At 35.2% G+C, this 25,884-nt stretch overlaps 1 protein-coding gene across 1 annotated transcript in view; it reads right to left on the bottom strand.

Moving 5' to 3' along the window:
- DMD (dystrophin) overlaps positions 1 to 25,884 on the bottom strand; it is a 1,770,560-nt gene that overhangs the window by 1,504,182 nt on the left and 240,494 nt on the right. Inside the window, exon 11 of the mRNA XM_030807549.1 lies at positions 12,429 to 12,548. Coding sequence (XP_030663409.1) covers positions 12,429 to 12,548 — 120 coding nt within the window. The remainder of the gene's footprint in view (positions 1 to 12,428; positions 12,549 to 25,884) is intronic.

Below are 25,884 nucleotides of genomic sequence, written 5' to 3' on the forward strand. Positions count from 1 at the left end.
TGAACCCGGGATGGGGAGCTTGCAGTGAGCCAAGATCGTGCCACTGCACTCCATCCAGCCTGGGCGACAGAGCGAGACTCCGTTTCAAAACAAAACAAAACAAAACAAAACACAACAAGCAATGTGGTATTAGCATGAGGATAGGCAAGTAGAGAAATAAAACTGATTAGATTCCATAAACTGATCCATGCATGTATGGGCATTTTATTTATAATACTTTCGTCAAAGATGACACCATAGAATATTGAGGAAAGGATGGTCTTTTTGAAAAGCTTTGCAATAAGACCATCTTTTCCTCAATATTCTACAGTGCCAACTTGTTGTTTCAGTTGGATCTATACGGGAAAAAATGGACGTTCATCCCTTTCTCATACCTGTAATAATAGGTGGATTGTAATACGAAAGGTAAAACAAAAACTTCCTATATAGCAACCCAGGACCACAGCTTCAGAATTTTAAAGTAGAGAGTTTTATTTTTAAACTGAGGACAAAAGTACACTAAACATAACAGAAAATATTGATGTGAACTATGTTAAATTTAAACTTCAGTTTATGAAAAGATGTATCATTATGGAGTGAAAAGGCAAGGTACCCATTCAAAAAGAAAAATGTAATATAAACAACAAACAATATCCAGAATATATATATTTTAAACTAACTAAAATAAATCACTAAGAGAAATATAGAAAATCCAGTAGAAAAACAGGCATTTCACAGAAGAGTTCATTCAAATTGCCAATAACAACTGAAATAGTATTCAGCCTCATTGGTCATCAGTATATGCAAATAAAAAATGAGAGATGACATTATAAAGTCACCAAAAAGGCTCAAATTAAAAAGTTTAACAACCAAGTATTCAAGAAGATATGAAGCAGTTTGTACTTTCATTTACTACTGGTGAGAATTTGAATTTATACAACTTTGGAAAACCCTTTGTTAATATCTTGAAAACTAAATATACATATATCCAATGATTAAGAAATACTATTCTTAGGTACATAACCAATAAAAAAGCTTACATATATACGTAAAAATATATGTGCAATCTGTGTTCATAGATGAATTATTTGTAATGCTTCCGAACTGGAAACAACCCAAATTTTCTGAACAGAATATGTAAAATGTGGTATGTTCATACTAAGTAATTCTATCCAGCAATGAAAATTAATGAAGTAATGCTATTTGCAACACAGTGAATCTCACAAATATACTATCCAGTGAAAAAAGCCAGTTAAAAACTGCATATATAAAAGTTTCATTTACATCAAGTTAAAAATATAGCAAGACTAATCTGCCGCATTATACCTCAGGATACATGTTACCTTTGAGGAGGTGGGAAGAGTTTATCATACCAAAGGGCTTGATGGAGACTTCCTGGTTGCTGGTAACATACTATCTTTTTCTGGATGTGGAATCATGGTATGTTACTTCTGTAATAAGTCTTTAAGCTATAATTATAACTTACGTACTTTGCTTGATACCTCAATTTAAAAAGTGCCATAAAGTTTACATTTGTTTTCAGAGATAACAGGTTACATATACATAATGGAATGCTATTTGGCCATAAAAAGGAATGAAATATAGCCATTTGCAACAACATAAATGCAACTGGAGGTCATTATGTTAAATAAAATAAACAGGCACAAAAAGACAAATACCACATGTTCTCATTCATATATGGGAGCCAAAAAATTTGATCTCATAGAGCTAGAGATGAGAATGATAGATACCGGAGACTGGGAAGGGTGTGTGGATGGAATGAAGAAGGGTTGTTTAATGGGTACATACGCTTAGATAGAAGGAATGAGTTCTAATGTTCAATAGCAGAGTAGGAAGACTTTATAATTACATACCACAGTGTATATTTCAAAACAACTAGTAGACAGGATTTGAAATGTTCCCAGCACACAGAAATGATAAATACCTCAGGGTATTTAGGATATCTATCGCCACAAGTATTTATAATTTATACATTCCATGCATTTAACAAAATATCACATGAACTCTATCAGTATGTACAAATATTATGTATCAAAATAAACTTAAAAACTTTTTGTAAATGGATTAACACTTGCATTCAAAAAGAATATCATTGGCCGGGCGTGGTGGCTCACACCTGTAATCCCAGCACTTTGGGAGGCCAAGGCCGGCAGATCACGAGGTCAGGATATCGAGAACATCCTGGCTAACACAGTGAAACCCCATCTCTACTGAAAATACAAAAAATTAGCCAGGCGTGGTGGCGGGCGCCTGTAGTCCCAGCTACTAGGGAGGCTGAGGCAGGAGTATGGCATGAACCTGGGAGGCGGAGCTTACAGTGTCTCAAAAAAAAAAAAAAAAAAAAAAAAAAAAGGAGAATATTATTGTTCCAGCATACTTGCTTATATTTCTACTGTAATTTTATATGGTGGGTATTGTGATCACTGCTATCTTTGAGTTTCATTTGATAATTTTACCATGAGAGAATTTATTGTTCAACTCATAAATTATAAAGTCAGAATAGAGAACAGATTGAGTAAAATAGACATTGTGTTCTTTCAAATCTACCTAACACCCTATTGGCCAAATGTATTACAACAGACCGTGTATTAACATAAATTGAAATCTAGCGTTAATTGTATACTTACGGCACATTGGCTTTGGATGTTCAAATTTCATTAGAATATTCAACATTTATTTATACTTGATACAATGTGCAGTTGAAAAAATGCACATATCAAAGCTGTTCAAAATATACTCAAAAGTTTTCTAATAACTGAATCATGTGCCATTTTATATGTAAGTAAATTAAATTAAAAATCCAGTTCCTCAAGCATACTAGTCACAATTCAAGTGCTCAAAATAGCGAAAGGTGTATAGCAATTTCCTTATTAAACAGTGTAGTTCTAGAAAAGAAAAAAATTTTAAATACTAATGAAATCCAGTGTGACAGGTATTAATATATATAAACTGCTTATATAAAATATATATAAACTATATATATATATAAACTATATATATATAAACCATTCTATTCTACTACAGTGTTGTTCCAGAAGAAAAAATATTTATATACTAATGCAATTGAGTGTGACAGGTGTAAAATAACTAAATATATGTTTATATTATATATATTTGTACCTGTAAATTTAACTCATTCATGCAAATGCTATATATACTTATATATATATATAAATATATATTGCATTTTATACAGATAGAATTTACATGAATGAGTTAAAATTACAGGTACAAATACATTACTTTGTTAGATAGGTTTCTGTATTCCCCCATCGCTGATTAGTAAACCAAAACTGAAAAAAATCACATAATTTTCTCAAGGCCACATAGCAATTTTCTACTATGAATCTGAGACATTAGGAGAAATCTCAGGTTGAGTTGTCACACACTTGATTATCAGTGTCAGCCCTGCCACCTGCAAGCTATATGAACTTGGATTTAACTTTGTTATGCATTGGCTTTCTCGTTTGTGATATAGGGGCGGCATTACATACAAAGCATGTAAAACTCCTGAAACATAATAAGCAAGCTAATAATTATAATTATTGCTTCATGGGCAACAAATGTTGATGCTTAGCTTTGTGGATTAGTTCCATCACATTTAAAGTTTTTTTTAATGTGTTTAATTCACCAAATATAAAATTAGGAACTAGAGTGAAACATCAAAATATTTCAACCATATTCCTCTTCATAAATAACTTCTATTTCTTAATTTGATAGGGTCTAACATTCTATAAAATTTTCTTTCTCATACTATCCCGAAGATACGTACTAGAAAAATATCAGTTACCTGACATTTAGGTGATGAGAAAAAATCAGACTTTATCGTCTTTCTGAACAACTACCTTTCACAGTATAGCATTTTCTTTCCAAGTGGCTTTCTTTGTTATTTTAACATTTTCTTTGTAACTGAGATATAGCACATTCCCTTTGTAACCTGTGTGATACTCACGTTTCACAAGTTAAAACTATTAATGACACTAACAACAATGTCCAAAAAGATGTTACCATTAAATGTCTGTCATTCTTATTGTCTACTTATTCAGATTTGTCACCTTTGAAAATTATCAGTTAGTCAAAATAATTGGCAGAATGTACTGTTTGACTTCTTTATATTTTGCCATTACAGTCAGATTGTTTTTTATTATGAAAGTAATTTTGAGAATCATGCTTTTTAAAGCTGAAGTTCTCTACAGAATCAGGGAGAATTATGCTTCTACTAGATAAGACTAGGCAGTATTTCATTTTATTTTCTCGCACTCCACCTGTATTGGAAGGGACACTGGAGGTTATCAAGTCTAACTTCCCACTCAGTATATGTCATCTCTTTTAAACCATACTTGAACATGAGATTCCAGTTTGTGCTAAATATTATTAATGAAGAGCAGCTCACCACTTTCTACAACTCTTATCCCATTGTAAGAATGCTCTGGGGTGATGATGATAATAATAGTAACTAATATTATTGCTTACTGTATTTCAGTGATTTTTAAATGCTTTAGCTTCTCAACTACCCTTTTACCCTTTACAGATATCCGATAACGTAGGTTCTAATACAATCTTCATATTAAAGATGGGGAAACTAAAGCCAAGTGACTTACCCAAAGGTATACTGTAGATAAGGAACAGAGCAGGAAGGGTCTATTTCTAGAGTTTCTCCTCTTAATTGCCTTACAACAAAAAGCTCTCCCTTGTAAGTCAAAAGTTCTTTCTTGGAATTATATCCAACCATCTGCCAATAGGTTCATTCAGTTATCTTACACGAATTACTGATTAGTTGTATCTAACAATGCATGCAAGAATGTGTAAGACACATCTCATGGAACTTAGATTCTAATAAAAGAGTAAAGCACATTAATATTAACTGCAAAAGTATATGATAGGTGCCCAAACGGACATCATTAGGGTACAGACATGGCACAAAGAGGGAGTAGTCATCACCAGGTAGAGTGGCCAATTTCATGGAAGAAAACTTGAAATGAGTTTTCCATACATAGATGAAATTATCAAAGCAGATCTTATGAAGCAGAGTCTTCTGTTTAAACCCGGTGGTATGTGCAAAGAGGTGGTAACATACAGGGTATCAGAAACAGCTTGTATGAATCAAATGCAGGTTGAGGGACATAAAGCAGATAACATGAGACAAGTCTAGAGAGACAGGTAGGAGTCAGGTAATCAAATACCTTGTAGGCCAAAGTATCGGAATCTGGAAAGTGACTCAGGATTTTAAGCAAAGGAGAAATGATTAAACAGGCTCTTGGGAACCCACACTGACTTCAATGTGGAGTTTGGATGGAAGAGCGGTAAGACTGAAGGCAAGGACTTTGGGGGCTTATGATATGGCCTTTACTTTGAGAAATGTTGACAAGAACAAAGATGAAATAATAAATACAAGATAAGGTTAAGAAATATTTTGACATTGCATGCAAAGGGCTCATAAGGGAAAGGACAGGGATGACTTTGGGATGACTCTAGGTTTCTGGTACAGGTGTCATGATAAATGCTAGTGCAATAACAAAAATAAGAAATTCAGTAAGGAAAGCAGGTTTAAAGGAAGGCAATGTACAGTGAGTTAAGTTTCATCTTGTTGAGCTTAAAGTGCTGATTGGACTTCAAGGATATGTTCAGAAGATAATTAGAAGAAAATGGACTCAGGAAAGATCTGGGCAGAAGACATCCAGAGTTATCAACTTCTGTCTGTTTCTGATATTACAACATTTTGAAAAACCACGGAGAAAGTGCCTTCCTTTTTTACCGTGACAATAGTGTTCATGTGCCATTTCCCTATGATTAGTTATTTTTTAATTAAATAATCACCCGTTCTACAAATATTCTTCACAGGATGCCGACATCTGAGAAAATCCCGCTAAGATAGAGTAACAACTGTGGGCCTAAAATATAGTGTATTCAAACCAGCATGGAGTATAATTATTAGTTCCTGTAATATAGACACTATATCACAGTCTATGATTGCATTAAGAGTCTGTATAATCCTTCTTAATATCAAACTTGTTTCAAAGTAAGCATGTGCACTTTCTCATATGTGCTTATGTTTATGTATATGTATGTATATACATATAAATACACACGTACAAAGATATACGTATGTATATATATACAAATATAAAGAGATGTATATAAACTATATATACATTTATACATATATTTTTATATAGATACAATTACATGTATTTTTATACACTTACATTTACATATATTAACTTTTGTATCTATAGATGGGAAGTCAGACCCTTTTTATCTCAAACTAATTCAATTGATTTATACTACTTGCGTTTTTAAAAAGCAGCAACATTTCAAACTATAAACATGAGTTTCCTGACTTAAAAGAATAGGATGTAACATTTGTATATGATACTGTAAATCTTCAGCACATAGCTAAAAACCTTCTAAGTTAATATGGGAGCAGAAATATTCCATTAACCACTCCTACAGGGGCATACATCACACAGAGCCCTAGCTAAATCCTCAAATAGCTTCCTTCCCTAGAATTTTCCAACACTGCAGGTTGAATAAAGGTGTATAATCATTTTCAGTCCAATGCTCTAGCATGTAAGTCAGATACTAGAAAGGAATATATTGAAACACAGACTCATCCACCAACCCTCATAGAGAAAGACAGACTCACCTTACCAATAAACAATATCATGGGGACACTTTGCTAAAACCTTTAGGAAAATCAAAATACCTCATATTCATTCCATTCCATTGGATCAGCCAATTTAATAAGTCTAACAATTTGTCTTAATAATACCACAAAGTATTTCTACAAACTGTTTAATGTCATCTGATATAAAGTTGGTTTTCATGACTCAATTTTAACGAATGTAGCTTAGTTCTTAGAAAACGATCTCATCTGCAAAAATTATTCCTTCAGGCAATAAATATGTTTATTAACTACATGAGATAAGTGAGAAACCATACCAGTGTGCATGGGTTTATGTTTAATAATCTGATCCAAAATTGTGTTTTCCAGGTTTTCCTTCTTGAAAATAGAATGCTTGTTGTGATGATTAATATTATGTGTCAACTTCAAGGAATTGAGGGATGCCTAGATCGCTGATGAAGTATTGTTTCTTCTGGGTGTGTCTGTGAGGGTGTAGCCAAAGAAGGCTGACATGTGGACCAGTGGACTGGGAGAGGAAGACTCACCCTCAAAGTGGGTGGGCACCACCCAATCAGCTGCCAGTTAGACTACAACAAAGCCAAGAGAAGAGGGATAAAGTAGCTTGCTTGGTAAGTTTACTCACTTTCTTCCTGTGCCCTGCAGGGCAGTTGGCTTCCTATCCTCCAGTCCTTGGACATCAGACTCTAGGTTCTTCAGTCTTCGGACTGGGGGACTTAAACTAGTGACCTCCCAGGGGCTCTCAGACCTTTGGCCTCAAACTGAGAGCTGCACTGTCAACTTCTCTGGTTTTGAGGCTTTTGGACTTGGACTGCACCAGGCTACTAGGTTCTCTCTTCTCCCAGCTTGCAGATGGCGTATCATGGCACTTCACCTTGTAATCATGTGAGCCAATTCTCCATGATAAACTCCTAAATGTATATTTTACATATACATACATACATGCATCTATCTATCCATCCATCCATCCAGTTGTTTCTGTCCCTCTGGAGAACCCTAATACACTCTGTCTTTATCCATTCTTTATAATTATTTTTATTAGGAAAATCAAAATAAGATACGATAGTCTTGCTATGTTGCCCAGGCTAATCTTTGAACTTCTGGGCTCAAGCAATCTTCCCTCCCCAGCCTCCCAAAGTGATGGGATTACAGGTGTGAGCCACCGCACCTGGCCTCGTTCTTTTCATGTACTTTTAATTCTCCAAAATATTAGGCAGTGACTTCAATATTAAAGTCTTTTAACAAAATAATTCAAATGTCTTTTATATGCCAGAAATTCTCCTGGTTCTATGACCATACAGACCTTCAATACATCTATAGTTGGCTCTCAACTTTTAACTTGTACAGAATAACATATCTAAAAATAGGGATTTAATGGCTTTGCTTTTTCTCTGAAAGATATTTTCATTAGAGCATCTTCTATAAGCTATGGGCTTAACAATGTTTCTGGTTCTTTCTTTATTAGAAACAGTTATCTCTGTAGAACAAAAGGCTTTCTTTATGGTCTTTTTATAGTCTTTTTTCATGCAGGTTTTTTTAAACCACGCTCTCTTGATTTACCATTTATCCATCCTAGAAACTCTACCCACCTCCACCAATCTCCCTTATGATGGCAGCAGCAGCCTGTCTGGAGTGGCCACTGCAAAGAGGCCAGCTGCAGCAAGTGAGGCGTGTCCAGGGCTGTGCACTTTGTGGAGCCACAAAGGGCCAGGAATAAGCAGGAGCCCTGCTCCCTACTGAGTTGACAGGGTGGGAGCCCCACGCTTCTAGGTGCAGCTGCAGCCACCCAACCACAGCTACGGACCTGGGCATTCTTGCACTCTTGGGGGCCAGGGAAGCCCCCCTGCCTCCACATAGTCAGAAGTGCCTGCTCCCACTCCCTGGCATATCCTTGCTCCCAGAACTGGCTCCTAGGAGAAGCAAAGTTGCAGCCGAACCCGGGTGCTGTCACAACCTGATTGATTATGTTTGTGCTTGGGACAGTGCTGGCATACCAGCCCCCTGCTGCCTTGGGCCACTCTGGACTTTGGGCACTGATGAGCATGGGAGAGAGGTTGAGTGGGGACTGAGGGTGGCTCAGTGTGGGCCTGCAGGTACTCCTTGGCATAAACTGCCTAGGCTCCACGGGTGGCATGTTGATGGTGGCAGGAGGCTGACCGGCTCCTGGGCAGAAAGGGGCAGATCCACAAAGAAACGCCTCCTTCAAGCCAGTAATGGCCTGAAGCCTGGGGGCTGGGCTGCCAGTTCCGGGTGGAGTTTGCGGCCCAGAGTGACAAATTGTGGTGCTTTTTCCGGGCCTATCCATGGATGTCCACGGACCAATTAGCATGTACCTCCTCCCTTCTGAGCCCATAAAATCCCCAGACTCAGACAAACTTAGAAAATAGGAATACTAGCTGCAGGAAGGAACTACCTACTTTCTGTCTGTTGACTCTTCAGGATGACCTGCCTTCATAAAGGAGGCACCCACCAGGGGTCTTCTCTCTACTGAGAGCTGGACACTCCCTGGGACGACCTGCCCGTGGAAAGGAGCTAACCACCATGGGTCTCCTGAGAGCTGTTCTCTCGCTCAATGAAGCTCCTCTCCACCTTGCTCACCCTCCAGTTGTCCATGTACCTCATTCTTCCTAGACATGGGACAAGAACTCAGGACTTGCTGAATGGCAGGAAAAAAAGAGCTGTAACACAAACAGGGCTGAAACATGCCCCCCGCTCACCATGTTGTGGGCAATGAGAAAGAGAGAAGAGCTGTGGCCTTTTGCAAAGCCCAGACCTTGGGGCTCCTCAAGCCAGGGCTGTGACATGCTGTAACACCCTCTTTGGGGCTCTGCGGTTCCTGGTATCTCTGAGATTTCAGGTGCCACCGCTTTCCCCTATCCAGACATTGGTGCCTGCAGCAGAAGCTACTTGTGGTACATCTGATCCAGCCACAGGCTCACATGGAGCTGCCACCTATACTAGCACCTGGAGCTGCCTTCCGATGCAGTTGGCATGCCTGGCTGTGCACAGTGGCCAGGCCTGCTTACTTGCTCAAATACCTCTTGCTGCTCCGTGCCTGGCTTGCCCTTGGCAGGCATGGGATCCGGGCCGGTAGTGCAAGCCAAGCACAGCCTGCCAGGCTGAGTGGGTGGAAGGAGCCCAGTGGGCACAAGCAAAACCCAGGCAGAGGTGCTGCCTACCACAGAGGTTTCTGGCTGTCAAAGTGACACCCAAGGATCCCATGACACTTACATGCACACTTTATCCATTTTCCTCCAATCTATTATTTAGATCTTAGCTTAAACAAAACTTTCCTAAGGAATCATCTATTTCCTTCAAAGTTCAGTTTAAGTCAGAATAATTTCCTGTCACAAAAGCTTCTTTTTTGCCTTTATAAATAAGGTGCATCCATTCTTAAACATTTGCTCATTTTTAAAAATACTTTATTAACGTCTATTTTCTATACTGGATTGCGCGTACCAAGAAAGCAGTTCCCATGCCTACCTGCCTATCATAGTGACCATGGATGACAAAGAATTAGCATTCTATTGCAAACAGGGAGCCTGAGATATGGTCACCACTGTTCCAGGGTTCCAAGTAAGGCAGTAGGTTCTTAAATTACCCATCCCAACCAGGGTAGATAGTGACAAATTCCCTTTTTTTCACTGTCTTACCTGGTTACCCAACACAATCCCTGGGACATAGTAAGAACATAACAAGTACTTGTTGAAAAAAATAAAAATGGGATGTGGAATGCTTAGAAAGAGATGTAGTAATGACCTCTAAGACTGAAGAATATATAAATGACCAATTTTAGTTATAAAATTTAGTTTATAAAAATATTTCTCAATCCAATTAGTTAACTGGCATCACTGCCTACAAAACAGACTCTCTAGGCACTGACATCCTGGAAGCCTCTAAAGTAAAGGAGAAGACTCTAATCTGTGGTAACATTGCTGAGGTACAAGGTGAACCTTTGAGAGAGAGAATCTAATTATCACAGAGAACACTTTTCAGAATATTACACGTCATAAGCTATGTCATCTTTCAGAATCTCTAAGCATATATTCTGACCTGTCTTTGGGTTTCTTCAAACCTTTTCCAAAGAAGACTCTAAAAGTATTTTAAAGTTAGAGAAATCTTAACATATCATCATAATAGAATTTATAGAATAAATCAATACATGCAGATATATTCTATTGGATGTATTTTTAGAGTTCTAACTCAGGGTGTTAACTATGCATCTCTCTTCCTTATTGGACTAAATAGGGACTTCCCTTCCTAGTTTCCCCCATCTGTACCTCTTTACCAAAGACAGCTGGCTATCCTTTTTGAGCCTCTGGATGGCATTTCAACAGAACTTTAGTGCAATGGATGAAGGCATTGTGGTGATGTGGGATGCCAGGGAGAAGGAAGAGAAGGCGTGGGATGGGCACTCAATGTTAATAGGTTTTGAGGAATAAGTTATGGATAGCCAGACTCTGCTCTAATAAAAAGCCTGCTAAGATCCGTCTCTGATTCCTGATGATTGTTTTTCTCTTAGGGGATCCAAATACCTGTTTCTCTTTCCTGTAATTCTTCTAATTACTTCTACTAGAATACCTCTCAGTCCAGTATGAAACATATTATAGTCCATAGTCTCTGAAGCTACCCTAGAATTATCACATACCCAGGGTATTTGTGTTAAATTTATGTTTATGTTTTTATACTTTATCTATCTTTTAATACTTTATGATTTCTCCTTACTCCTCCTTCTCTACCGTCTTCTCTTCCTCTTCTTCTTGCTTTAAAAAATTAAACTAGGTAAGACAAGATTATATCACTTGCAAAGAACCTAAGAAAGAATCATCTCTGTTTCAAAGTCAAATGAAAGCAGAGCATTCCAGGACAATTCCAGCCAATAGTTAAATAAAGTATAGAACTCAAGCATGGATTCTTTTGGGACTGAGGGAACTGATGGGACGGAATGAAAGAAAAGTTATAGCAAGGGCTTTCTCTCCACTTGATTCCTTTTAATGCTGCCCTTTTAGACACTAGTCTAGATTATCCCAAAGTCACATGACACTACAGAGGTTTACAGAGGCAAAATGAGAACATCAAAAGAGGAAAGGAGATTGAAGAGAAAAGAGGAGGCTGGAAGGCAGCAGCCATTAAAGGGGTATGCAATCATGCACAAATGCAGATAGAGTTTAAGCAAATTAGGGATAATCAATACATTTACCGATATTTAGTAGATATCTTTGGGCCAAAGAAATAAAGGCAGAAAATAAGGTAAAATAAAAGCAAGTAGGAAAACGAATACAGAAGAGTTTAGGCCCACCATACAACCATCTGTGACTTCTATGGACTGTTTTTCAAGATGCCTTAACCACACAAGCATCACCTTGGATGAATCATATTGAAAAGCTATCCAAGCTGGGTCAGCTAATGATGAAATGGGTGCTTTGAATTGTTATTTTAAATGGAAATACTCTATGCCTTAGAAAAATGTCTGCATTTAAATTTTGTTTAACCAGTAACCTCCCTTCAACCCCTGCTTCCCAGCCTTATTTAATATTAATTGAAATTTTCTGCTAAAGTATTAGATTTTTACCCATCTGTAATTAGTTACTATTGTATCAGAATGGTATGTATGCAATTCTTTAAAGCACAGCACTTTAGCTGATTATGAGTGTATGTATATATTGTAAACATATTGTATTCTAAGTATTTTAATATATAAATTGCATTCTAAATTTTTAAAACACTTTTCAAGTTATAGTTCTTTTAAAGGACATATTTAGTTTACTAAGCAAAATAATCTGACCTTAAGTTGTTCTTCCAAAGCAGCAGTTGCGTGATCTCCACTAGATTCATCAACTACCACCACCATGTGAGTGAGAGAATTGACCCTGACTTGTTCTTGTTCTAGATCTTCTTGAAGCACCTGAAAGATAAAATGTATTAAAGGAAATTAAAATAATATTCTTACATGTATGTTGAAATCATTTGCTCTCAAATGGTGAAATTTATTTCTGCTACATCTCAGGTAGTCCTATTTTTCATTAAACTAGAACCATTCCAAGCCAATTTTCTGCTATGATGCTCAGTAAAATTTATATGTTTTATTGTTAATTTAACTGGAAAATATATAGAGAAGACAAATGTTAAGAAAGGTACTGTAGGATGTTCTCCTTCTCGTCCCACCCCCTTTCTCCCTTTCAAGGACTTTTCTCCTACAACTATCAGCACTTCTGGTATTTTCAGGCTCTTCTTTCTCTACTGAAGTTCTCCATTACCATAAAAATAGTACGAACTCTTGATTCAACAAACTGGTCCTGCTACTGTCCTATTACGTGTTCCTCTTCACTGAAAAAAAAAAAAATGTATCCTATAGTTACTGTGTCTACATATTTATCCTACTATTCACTTTGCCCACTATCGCATTGAAATACCTTTTGTAACGGACACCATCAACTTTCATGTTCCTAAATTCAATAACCATTTGTTATAGCATCTTACTTGACATGTTGATTACTAACCTAATTGGCCACTCCCTCATTCTTGACACACTCTCTTGATTACTGACCTATATATGTGCTACTTTTTTTTTTTTCTATTTTGGAGACGGAGTCTCACTCTTCACCGAAGGTGGAATGCCAATGGCATGATCTTGGCTCACTGCAACCTCCATCTACCAGGTTCAAGGGATTCTCCTGCCTCAGCCTCCAGAGTAGCTGAGATTACAGGTGCACACCACCACGCCCAGCTAATTTTTTGTATTTTCAGTACAGATGGGATTTCACCACGTTGGCCAGGCTGCTCTCAAACTCCTGACCTCAGGTAATCTACCCACCTCAGCCTCCCAAAGTGCTGAGATTACAGACGTGAGCCACCGTGCCTGGCCTATGCGCTACTTTTTAGCTCCTTTACTGGTTTTTTCTCTTCCGATCAAACTACAAATCAGGTGTCAGTCCGATTTATAAAAACCAATAGATTCCTATCTTACTAAGAAAGAAAATTTAACTTCTTTACCTGAAATTCTTATATGATCTAGCACCTGCCTACCTCACCAGTCTAACTGTATACCATTCTCGCCCTCACAGTGTTTCAGAACGACTTCCTTTGTCTCTCTTCCAAAAATGTGTCAAGCTGTTCCCTCTACTGGGATTGCTTTTGTTCCAGATGTTTAAATCATCTCTTTATCATTCAGGACTCAATATAAGTGTCACCTACCCAGAGCAGCTTTTCATGAGCAAACTATCCAATGTTACTCCCAAGTAATTCGCTACTTCTGTCATTTTTTTAATCATAGCATCGCAACTACTCAATAATTTCTTATATATCAGTTTAGTCCTTTTGTCTCTACTTACTATAATTTGCAATCCACTAGAACAGAGATGCTCTCTGTCCTTCTCACTATGTATTATAAGCAAATAAAGATCAATAAACGTTTCTCAGATAAATGGTGCCATGTGGAAGTTTGGGGAAAATATGCACAGATGAGTTTGTTCCTTCCTGATTTCACAAAGATTACAATATAGTAGGAAGAATTAGTGATTTTTAGTGTAATCACAATTACACTAACCTCAACAGAAAATAACCACTTGGTCTCAAATGAACCCTGGGATAAAACCAGAATAATTCAAATCTTGCCTTTCTAACTTACAAATGTGGCTCTGAAAAAATCATTTCCCCCTTTTAAGTGAGGCTGTCACAAAGTAGTATTTCCAATCTTTTTTAAAAACATGACGTACAATTATTTTGTAATGATGAACAGGGATAAATTAGGGGTAAACAAAGGAGGCTGCTCTAGAACCAAGGTATCTTACCTGGGTGCTCCAGATCCCTTAAGACCTTACCCTGATACACTATTTATTATTGGGATTTCTCTGAATAGCTATTTGAGACTTCTAGCCAACTAGTTTGCTTCTTAGAACATTTTGTTACATAACACAAGAGTGGAGAAACCAGCTTGGGACATCTCCCTTTACTTTCTGGCAAACATGCTGTGCCTACTTGCAAAACAACAGTGCTTAGCACCTATCAGCCTAGCTCTTAGGGATTCAAACACTATCGCAGGTGGAAGGGAACTCATTAGGATGGCTGAATCACAATCTCAAATGCATGAGCATTTTTATCCCAGGCTTCTTATTTTCCAAGCCTCAACATTTTATAACACTGTAAAATCACTTCTTTTTATTTCGTCTCTCTAGATTTTCACGCTACATTTTCAAGTAAAGCAATTTAGAATAAAATGACTATGCATCCATTTTGTGTGTTGTGTGGAATCTATACTGCCTATCACGCCTTTGACATTCCAGAGCATATAATGGTTAATAAAACACTTTCTGTCATGAGGCCAAAAATGGAAACATTAAAATTCAGAGTTGTCCTTGACAATCATGTTGAGTCTGTGTTTTCTGAGTTATATAAGAAAGGACTGGGAACATTTTGAATGTGTCAGCCAGGAATGTTTCAAATAATAATTAAAATGATAATTTGGTGGCCAATGTATGATAAGTTGGTTTTCTGAATTTAGCCAATTCTTTTCTGTCCTTCAATGAGTATATATAATTACATATATTACAAAATTACAAGTAAATAATGCCATAGTTTTCATTTTTACATGTAAATTGCTTTTTCACAATTTTAATATATTTCAGTTAAGAAATGTAAGAAAAACATTGTTTGATCCATGGAATGAACCCAACTCATATTGAGTCTTTTAAAGGCTATGTGATCAAACCTACTATTTTCTCCATTACTTAGTTGTTCTGATTTTGTTTCGTTTATCTATTTGTTTTATAATCGGAAATGGCATTCTTGCCGTATTGATCAAGGGTTTATATTTTATGCTTGGCGGAAGTGCTAACATAAAGTACCACTAAAGCGAGTTCTGAGATGATAGCATTAAAATCAAACACAAGAACCCTCTGGACTTACGGTGAGTAGAAGGAAATAAAGGAGCGGGGAAAGCCTCTCTACAGTGACTAAGAAGGTTGAAGAGTCCAGAGTACTGGACTAGACTTGCATAAGGTGCATGTGATTGAATGTTATTACCAGCATCTCTTATCCTCTATGACTTTTTAAATCGTATTTCTTCTTTCTCAGCTAATTAGGAATTAAACTAAAAAAGGTTAAAGTGACTTTTTTGAGCACACTAAATAGCTATAAGACAAAAGCTATGGTAAAACTGTAAGCATATCTCCTATTTTCTCAGACTTCAAATGCGAAATAAATACTAGTGAATATCACAGTATTAGCTAATCTCCTTAATATTAACAAAATACAGATTATAAACTATCCAACGTCCAGGGTTAATTTTATTTTTTTTTTACAATGATTCTTACAAGTAGCAGAAACGCCACAGATAAAAAGCTGGCGTTAAAAAGTTCAATTGTTCTGCCAGCCTAGGAATCTATGAATAAAGGCCTTGATCACTGGGGTAAAGAATGCCTGCCTACTTCTCTAGTTGGAAAGAAATGGATTCTCAAGAGTATTTTAAAACAATAATACGCTGAAGTGTTGTAAGGCTATATTTAATTAAAATTTTAAATACTGACTTCTTATGGATTTGAATTTTTCATAGATGAAGTTATAAAATGGAGATATATATTTGATTTGCTAATGAAGCTTGAAATATGAACCAAATTATTTCCAAATATAGAAGTATCCCTACAGAAGTACACAAAAATGTTTGTCAGAAAATAATACCTTCAAATTAAAATAATGTGATATAATATTTTTAAAATGTTTTCCTTTATTAAAAGCTTCCAGATTGTACATACACATACACATATATACACACATACTAGGTATTTTATTATGCATTTATTTTCATTATTTTATTAAAGGAATGCTTTTGTAACACTTACCAGATTTCAAAAATCTATCATGTTCCTAATTAAATTTCATTACCATTATTAGATAGATACAAATGTTACCAATGTTTGTTCTCGAATGTCAAATACTGTATTTTTTTTCTTTATGACAAGAGAAAAGGGCAACAGTGAGATTTCACATTAAGAATGCCTAGATTTGACAAACAGTTTTTGTTATACCTCTATGAATAATTGTATTTCTTGTAAATAAGTCTCTAGTTAAAGGGCTTAACGAAATTTGTTACTCCCTTAGTACATGTTCCCAATTTTATTATTTAAACATGACTTTTCTTGGACTTCTTTTAAATGCCATCAGTAATACTGAATTCCTCTGGCTCTTGTCCATGTCAAGTTAGTTTTCAAAAGTGGCTTAGAATAACCACTGGAGAGCCACTTCAGTGTTTCTTCTAGACCTATGCTATTTTACCCTTTCTTAGCACACATGTAAAATAAAACTTAGGAAATAAAGACAGGGAATTATGTATGGCTAGGGAAATTTTTGATTTGATGTTTAAAGGTGAAGAGCAATAATTCATAGAAAAGTAGTATAATAGAAAACAAAAACAAGGTTGGGGTATCCTGTAAATTCGATGGGAGAAGCTTTTGTTTTACTTGTCTATTTCTTTTGGCCATAGCATAGACTCAGCTACCAGAAACAGGAAAGAACAGCTGTTACCTATATGTAAAGTTTGTTTTTTTTTTAACTACTCCTCCTACTTCATTGAATGCCCAACAGCAAATTGCCAGTACTTGCAGGTCACACACACACACACACACACACACACCACACCCCTAGAAACAACAAAGACCACTGTTCATCATGAATTGGAAGACAATCTATTGTCTCCAAAAATGACTTTAAAATTAATATATTTAGATGTTTAATTACAAATATTAAGTAGTTTGTAGTTCATCTAAATAAATGCACACATAAGGAAAGACTAACGAGAAAAAAATTGTAGCAAACATAAAATTTCCAAAGGACATTAAGAATTCAGAATGTTCTAGGAATAGAGTTGAGTCTAACATCTAGGAAAGTAGTATCTTAAAAAAGCTGTCTCATGAACAAAAAAATCCCTAGAAACTAATGATCATGATAATTCAAGACATCTGGACAGGAATTGACTTTTTTTCAAATAAAAACTTCAAGTACAGATCACAAAGTGTTAGGATATTTTGGGAAATGATGGGGTGGTAGGTAATTTATTTTTTTCACTCTCTTTTCCTCTATGCCCCATTCTTTCTACCACCTCTACACTGGGCTAGGCTCTATATCCCTTGCTGGCCTGAATGAAATGATCTGGAAAGGACTTTCAATTTTATTTGCAGTGAAATATTCACTTTGCTAAGCCTGGCTGGTCACAGTATTGTCTAGCTTTCCATGAAGAGTTATTTATGGTATGTAACTTTGTTATAAATTTGCTGAATATTTTAAATAATCTTCCCCAACAGGCTCCCCTAGAAAAGCTTTTGATATTCACTTACTTAAAGGTGATTGAAGATCTTTATTAGTCCTTATATCAGAACACATTGTTAGAAATGTGAAATCTTTTTGTTAGAAATGAATGTTTATGTTTCTGCCAACTCCTAAGCTACCAAATGGGGGTTCGGAAAGACCGTTTCAATGGAGATTTGAAAGGCTATAAAAGCACACTAAATGCTTCTCAATAGCCTGAAGGGGACTCAATAAATATGAAAAGAAACTGTTTTAAAAATAAAGTAGACAATTAATGTACTCCTACATATGGAAAAGGACATGGGATGAAACAGATTGACCAAAACTTGTGCATGACTATGAGGAGAAAGTAAAACTGTAGTCAAAAGTGTAGCATCTGAAATCAGATTTTCTATGTGTAATTCCTGGAAGCATCAATAACCAACCACGTGACTTTGAGAAAGTCATCAACCACACCAAGCCTCAGCTTCCTAATTTGTAAAACTGAGATAATAAAACTGCCTATTTCTTTATGTGGTTAAGAAGATTGAATAAGGTAAAATTGTTTTGCATTTTGCCTGGAAAGCAGTATAAATTCCAAAAATATTTGCATCTAATTAGTTTAAAGAATTCATATTTAGCCATATTTATATCAAAGATTTGAAACTAAACAACTGCAATAACCTAATACTAATCTATTTTACCCTCATCTAATACATTCTGACTATCATCCTTTCTAATAGACATCATAAGTACAGGAAGAGAAGGTGATTTTTAAAAAGTCATGAAAAGAAGTGAAGTTACAGCAAAGTTTTAAGGTCTGGAGAAATACACAGTAAGTGTTAAATCCTTAAATAATACCTGAACTGCCAATTTATTTATACTACATTAATAAAAGGAGGCTCAAACTAACTGATCTGATGGTATCATAGAAAAATTTGCATGGGCAGACATATGTCATGGAGTGAGGATAGTCCCTACTGACTAAATGGTAGCCCTCAATTCTCTTGCCTTTCTTACCCTTTCTACAATCCATGCATGCAGCCACCCATACATTCTCCATATAGTTACAGAATTAAAATCAGATTAAAAACCAATAACATTGAATAAATAATTATAAAATACCTTTACTGAAAATACTTACTGAAAGACAAAAGAACAAGATTATTGGGAGAGAGTTCGGGTGGAAAGTTACAGGCAGAGCACAGAGGAAATGATATGCATTGTGCTGCTAACAGAATATAGTTGTGAAATTCAGTTCCAATGATTATCCTCCTGCTCAGACAGTATTGCCATTTTTAACATAAGCCTATTTTCCTGTTTCCCTTATAGTCCCTTTTTCCTCTATTTTAAAGAACTACAGGAGTAATGGTGATGAATTATTTCATTAAGCATTTTGATTCTGAGTATTTAATGTGTAGCTACCAGTACTGCTTACTCTGTTTGAAGACTCATATGCACTCAGTCTCTGTACCTTCTATCCAGACATTCCCAATCCCGGTAAACCAAGTGCCACAACATCTTCAAATCTCTTTGCCACTTCTCTGCATCTACTCTAGCCTCTAGGATCTCAGGTGGAGTCAAGCTTCACTGGCATCTCACAATGGAGAGAAATGGTGTCAAAGGCAGACAGGTCAAAGTTAGAATCTACCAATTAATACTGAAGTTACCTTGAACAACTCCTTAAGCTCTTTGAACACATCTATTTGTCTGTAAAATCAAGTATTAATATCCTTCCAGGCCAGACATTTATAGAACATTCTATTCTATAACCACAGAATGTACATTATTCTCATCTGCACATGGATCATTATCAAAAATTGAAAATGTGCTAGGCCACAAGGCAGTTCTTAACACATTTGTAAAAAATCAAAATCATATCAAGCATCTTCTTGCACCATGGTGGAATAAAACTAGAAATGAGCACCAAGAAGTCTCCTTAAATCTATACAAATACATGGAAAATAAACAACCTGCTCCTGAATGATCTTTGGACAATGAAATCAAGGAAGAAATTAAAACTTTTTGAAACAAATGAAAAGAGACATACAACATACCTCAACCTCTGGGATACAGCAAAAGCAGTCCTAAGATGGAAATTTATAGCATTAACTGCCTACACCAAAAAGATACAAAGATCTAAAATAAGCAAACTAATATTGTACTTCAATGAACTAGAAAAACAAGAACAAACCAAAACCAAAGCTAGCAGAAGAAATAACAAAGATCAGAGCAGAACTAAATGAAACTGAGATAATACAAGACAAAAAGTTAAAAAAGTTAGAGTTTTCCTTGAAAAGATAAACAAAATTAATAGGCCACTAGCTAGATTAACCAAGAATAAAAGAGAGGAATCAAATAAGCAAAGCCAGAGATGATAAATGTGACATTACAAATGATACCATAGAAATACGAAAGATTATCAGACTACTATGGGCATCTCTAGGTACACAAATTAGAAAATCTGGAGGAAATGAATAAATTCCTGGATACATATCAACTCCCAAAATTGAACAACAAGAAGCAAAAATGTTGGACAGACCAATAACAAATAGTGAAACTGAATCAGTAATAAAATATCTCCCAAAAAAATAAAACTCAGGACCAAACATATTCACAGCTGAATTCTACCAGACATGCAAAGAACTTGTACCAATCCGATTGTAACGATTGCAAAATATCAAACAGGAGGAAATTCTCCCTAATTCATTCTACGAAGCCAGTATCACCATGATACCAAAGGCAGGTAAGGACACAATAAAAAGGAAACCACAGGCCAATATCCCTGATGAATGTAGATGCAAAAATCCTCAACAGAATACTAGCAAACCAAACCCAAAAGTACATCAAAAAGATAATACGTGACAATAACGTGAGCTTTATTCCAGGTATGTAGGGATGGTGCAATATATGCAGAGCAATATATGTGATTCACCACATAAACAGAATTAAAAACAAAAACCATATGATCATCTCAATAGATGCAGAAAAGGCATTTGATAAAATCCAGCCTCTCCCCATGATAACGACCCTCAACAACTAGGCATTGAAAGAACATATCTCAGAATAACAAGTCATATATGACAAATCAAGAGCCAACATCATACAAAATAGGAACATGTTGAGAGCACCCGGCTCCCCCAAGAACTATAACAAGACAAGGATACCCATTTTCACTGCTCCAATTCAACATAGTACTGGAAGTCCTAGCTAGAGCAATCAGGCAAAAGAAAGAAATAAAAGGCATCCAAATTGGGAAAAAGAAAGTCAAACGATTTCTCTTCACTGATGATAGGATTTTACATCTAGAAAACCCTAAAGACTCCTCTAAAAGGCCCCTATATTTGATAAATGACTTCAGTAAAGTTTCAGGATATGAAATCAATGTACAAAATCAGTAGCATTTCTATACACCAATAATGATCAAGCTGAGAACCAAATCAAGAACTCAATCTCATTTACAATGACTACAAAAAAAATACCAAGGAATGCCTTTAAGCAAAAAAGTGAAAGGTGTCTAAAAGGAGAACTACAAAACACCAGTGAAATAAATCATAGATGACACAAACAAATGGAAAAACTTTCCCTGCTCATGGATTGGGAGAATCAATACTGTTAAAATAACCACACTGCCCAAAGCAATCTACAGATTGAACACAGTCCTTATAAATTACCAACATCATTTTTCACAGAACTAGAAAAAGATACTAAAATATGTAGAGAATCAGAAAAACATCCCAAAAAGTCAAAGCAACGCTAAGCAAGAATAATGTTGAAGGCATCACATTACCTGACTTCAAATTATACTACAAGGCTACAGTAACCAAAACAGCATGGTACTGGTATAAAAACAGATACATACAGATTGATTTAACCAAATTAAGAACCCAGATATAAAACCACATATCTATGACCAACACATCTTTAACAAAGTAAAAAAATGTATATATACACTGGGGAAAGGACATCCTATTCAGTAAATTCTGCTGTAAATATTGAATAGTCATAAGCAGAAGAATGAAACTGGGTCATATATCACCGTATACAAAAATTAACTCAAAATGGATTAAAGACTTAAATATAAGACCTGAAAATATAAAAATCCTAAAAGAAAACCTAGGAAAAACTCTTCTCGACACTGGCCTGGGCAAAGAATTTAAGACTAACTACTCAAAAACAAAAGTAGACAAATGGAACTTAATTTTAAAATCTTCTGAACAGCAAAAAAAAAAAAAACAAAAAAAAAAACAAAAAACAAAAAACAAAAAAACTATCAACATAATGAACAGACAACTTATAGAATGGAAAACAATTCCGAACTATACATCTAACAAAAAACTAATATCTAGAATATAAAAATAACACGATGACAAATAGATAACCCCATTAAAAAGTAGGCAAAGGACATTAGCAGACATTTTTTAAAAGAAGATATACAAGTGGCCAACAAACATATGAAAAAATGCTGCACATCACTAATCATCAGAGAAATGCAAATTAAAACCACAAGGAGATATCATCTCACACCAGTCAGTATGGCTATTATTTGTTTTTTTCAATGTCATTTAAAAAATTTGTGGGTACAGATTAGGTGATTTCTGGGGTACACGAGATGTTTTGATACAGTCATGCAATGTGAAATAATCACATCATAGAGAATGTAGTATCACCTCAAGCATTTGTCCTTTGTCTTACAAGCAATCCAATTATATGCTTTCAGTTATTTTAAAATGTACAAGTTATTATTGACCATAGTTACTCTATGATATGATCAAATAGTGTGTCTTTTCATTATTTATAACTGTAATTTTTGTACCCAATAACCATCCCCACCTCTCTTCCACCACCCTTCCCAGTCTCTGATAACCATCCTTCTACTCTCTATTTGCATTACTTCAACTGTTTTAATTTTTAGATCCCACAAATAAGTCAGAACATATGAGATGTTTGTCTTTCTGTACCTGGCTTATTTCACTTAACATAATGATCTCTAGTTCCATCCACATTGTTGCAAATTACAGTATCTCATTCTTTTTAAAAGGATAGCTACCATTAAAAAAGTCAAAAAACAACAGGTGTTGGCAAGGATGTGGAGAAAAGAAAATGTTTATTCACTCTTGGTGGGAATGTAAGTTAATACAAACATTACGTAAAACAGTATGGAGAATTCTCAAAGAACTTAAAACACAACTATTCGATCCTGCAATCCTAGTACTGGGTATATACTCAACAAAAACAACAGGAAGTGTTACATGAAAAAGATACCTGCAGCTGTATGTTTATCATAGCACTATTTACAATAGCAAAGAATCAACCTAAGCGTCCATCAGTAAATGACTGGATAAAGAAACTGTGATATGCACATGTATATATGTGTGTATATATGCATATATATATATATATATATATACACACATACATATATATATACATATACACACACATATATACACACACACCACAGAATACTGCATGGTCATAAGAAAGTATGCAATCCTGTCTTTTGCAGTTACATGCATAGGAACTAGAGGCCATTATCCTAAGTGAAGTAACTTGGAAACAGAAACCTAAATGCAACATGTTCTCGCTTATAAGAAGAAAATAAAGAAAGGGTACACATGGACATCTAGAGTGGAATAATAAAAAATGGAAACTACAAAAGATTAAAGGCTGGTAGCGGGGTGAGGGGTGAAAAATTACCTATTGAGTATAGTGTTCGCTATTCAGGTTATGGATATACTAAAATCCAACACTCCACCACTGCACGATATATCCATGTAACAAAACTGCACACGTACCCCCCCAATCTAATTTAAAACTTCTAAGACACGTTTATTACTAGAGTCAAATGAGACAATACATTAAATTCAGCTTGTACAGTGCTTAGATTTGGTAGGTGGTGAGGAAATGCTTATTTTCTTCCATTTTGGACGCATTCAACATTATCTTTCCATTCTTACACTAAGATTCAAGGAAATAGCCCTTTTGCACATCAGTATTTATTTCTAATAACTTGGTAATCACATTATATTTTCATTATTAAATATCCTCAGTGTGCCAAACTGTAGACCATTATGTAAAAATAGTTTAGTGCTTTTTTAGTCTTACTAGATATGACTTAGATTTTTCATTGTTAAAGTATACAGTATCATTATTTCCAATGAATAAGAGAGTACTGCCAGATATACCAGTAGAAATCTACCCATATTAGAAATATACTAGAAATTCTGTTTATAACAGAAATATTAAAAACGATAGTACTCCATATTCTTCCGAAAAAGTATCATATTCAACCTTATTTTTTAACACAGGATTGGATTTACAGACATGCATTTTGTTATAAGATACAGTCATACATTTGCTGAGGAAAATTATTGCCTTAAAATTCATGTTATCATATGTGTCTTAGCTTTCGTGTAAGGTTTCCCTAAAATGCATTTTAAAATTTTTTTTATAATTTATTTATTTACATTATTAATTTTGAATTACTTATACGAAAGAACTGAAATTGATTGTTACAGTACTGATTCAGAAAAAGAGAGACATTTTACATGAGACTAACTCAGTAAATGAGAAATAGTGTCCTTATTTTTTTCCTTTAAACCCCACTGCAGAGGTCAGTGTCTTCTCATGAGGAAGTATTACAGGAGCAATGAAATATAATAACTAATGTTAGTGCCTCTAAGATGAGAGAGTCTTGATCACGTGTAATTTTCGTAGCTATACTGATATACCTTAAAACAAAGCTCTGACATTCTAAGAAATGTTACTGAATCAATACTCAGTAATTTCTAATAAACTAAGTAATAATCTAATAGCTAGAAACACTTGATTTGTAAAATCAGAATATGGGCATGGATTTTACATTATTATTATTATTCTAATAATCTACAGCATTACTGTGCAAATATATCCTTAGAATATGATGCTTGTTAATAGAATGCTTATGGGAAATTAGATGTCTTCTCAATTACATTTTAAAAACTGTAACTGAATATCACGCACATACTACTATGTAGACTATATAAGTGTGATGTTCTTTTTTACATAAACTTCCAATCATTTATGTCAAAATAATAATACTACCACTCAAACCAATTTCATAGTCAATGGTTTACCACTATTAAGATATTTGAATATGGGAATGCAACAGAGATAGAAGGAAAAAAGAAAAGTCAGAGATTGAAAACACCAGAGAGAACATCACAAGGTAAGCCACTATATAGATACAATTTTCTGCAGCATTATTAATTTTTTTGGCTGTATGCACAACGTTTTAATTTAAATTATCAAAATTTCATGCCCTTGTCAGAAAGTTAGCCATGATGGAGACGGTTTGGATAATAAAACTAGTCAATATTATCAGAACATCTGTTCTAAAAACATTTACTGAGCATCAATTATTGACTAAGTACTCTAAAAACACAGAACAACTCTGGCTCTCTGGTTATAATACAGTAATTTTCAGATTGTATTGTTTATCCCCCTTACCATCATAACCATTAAACGTTCATTAAGCACTTATGAGGGCAAAAGACAAGAAATAAAATGAAACTTCATAGCAGAAACAAACAACATGTAATTTTAACCTCGCTAAATATGAAAGCGAGCTTGCTAAGCACTAAAAGCACTACTTGATCCTATGGCATTGTCAAACTTAACTGAATCACTTATCCTTCTTCCAACTATTACATTTCTCTTTTTCACTGCCTATTTTCTTAATTCCAAATCTCAGGTCCCACTTGCCCAGTCCCAGAATCTATTATTTTGAGCTTTTTGTTCATTTCCTGAATCTAGTTCTATTGGTTTTGATCTCCAGAATGCTTTATACCTATTTACAATTTTCATTGTCATTGCTTTCATTCAGGCTCTATATACTTTCTGCAATATCCTCTTAACATGTTTTCTGGCCTCCTCTTTCTCTGCTCTTTCATTTATTTTCAAAAATATCTTCTTGATATTTT

Source organism: Nomascus leucogenys, chromosome X, assembly GCF_006542625.1.
Source record: "Nomascus leucogenys isolate Asia chromosome X, Asia_NLE_v1, whole genome shotgun sequence".
Classification (NCBI taxonomy): domain Eukaryota; kingdom Metazoa; phylum Chordata; class Mammalia; order Primates; family Hylobatidae; genus Nomascus; species Nomascus leucogenys.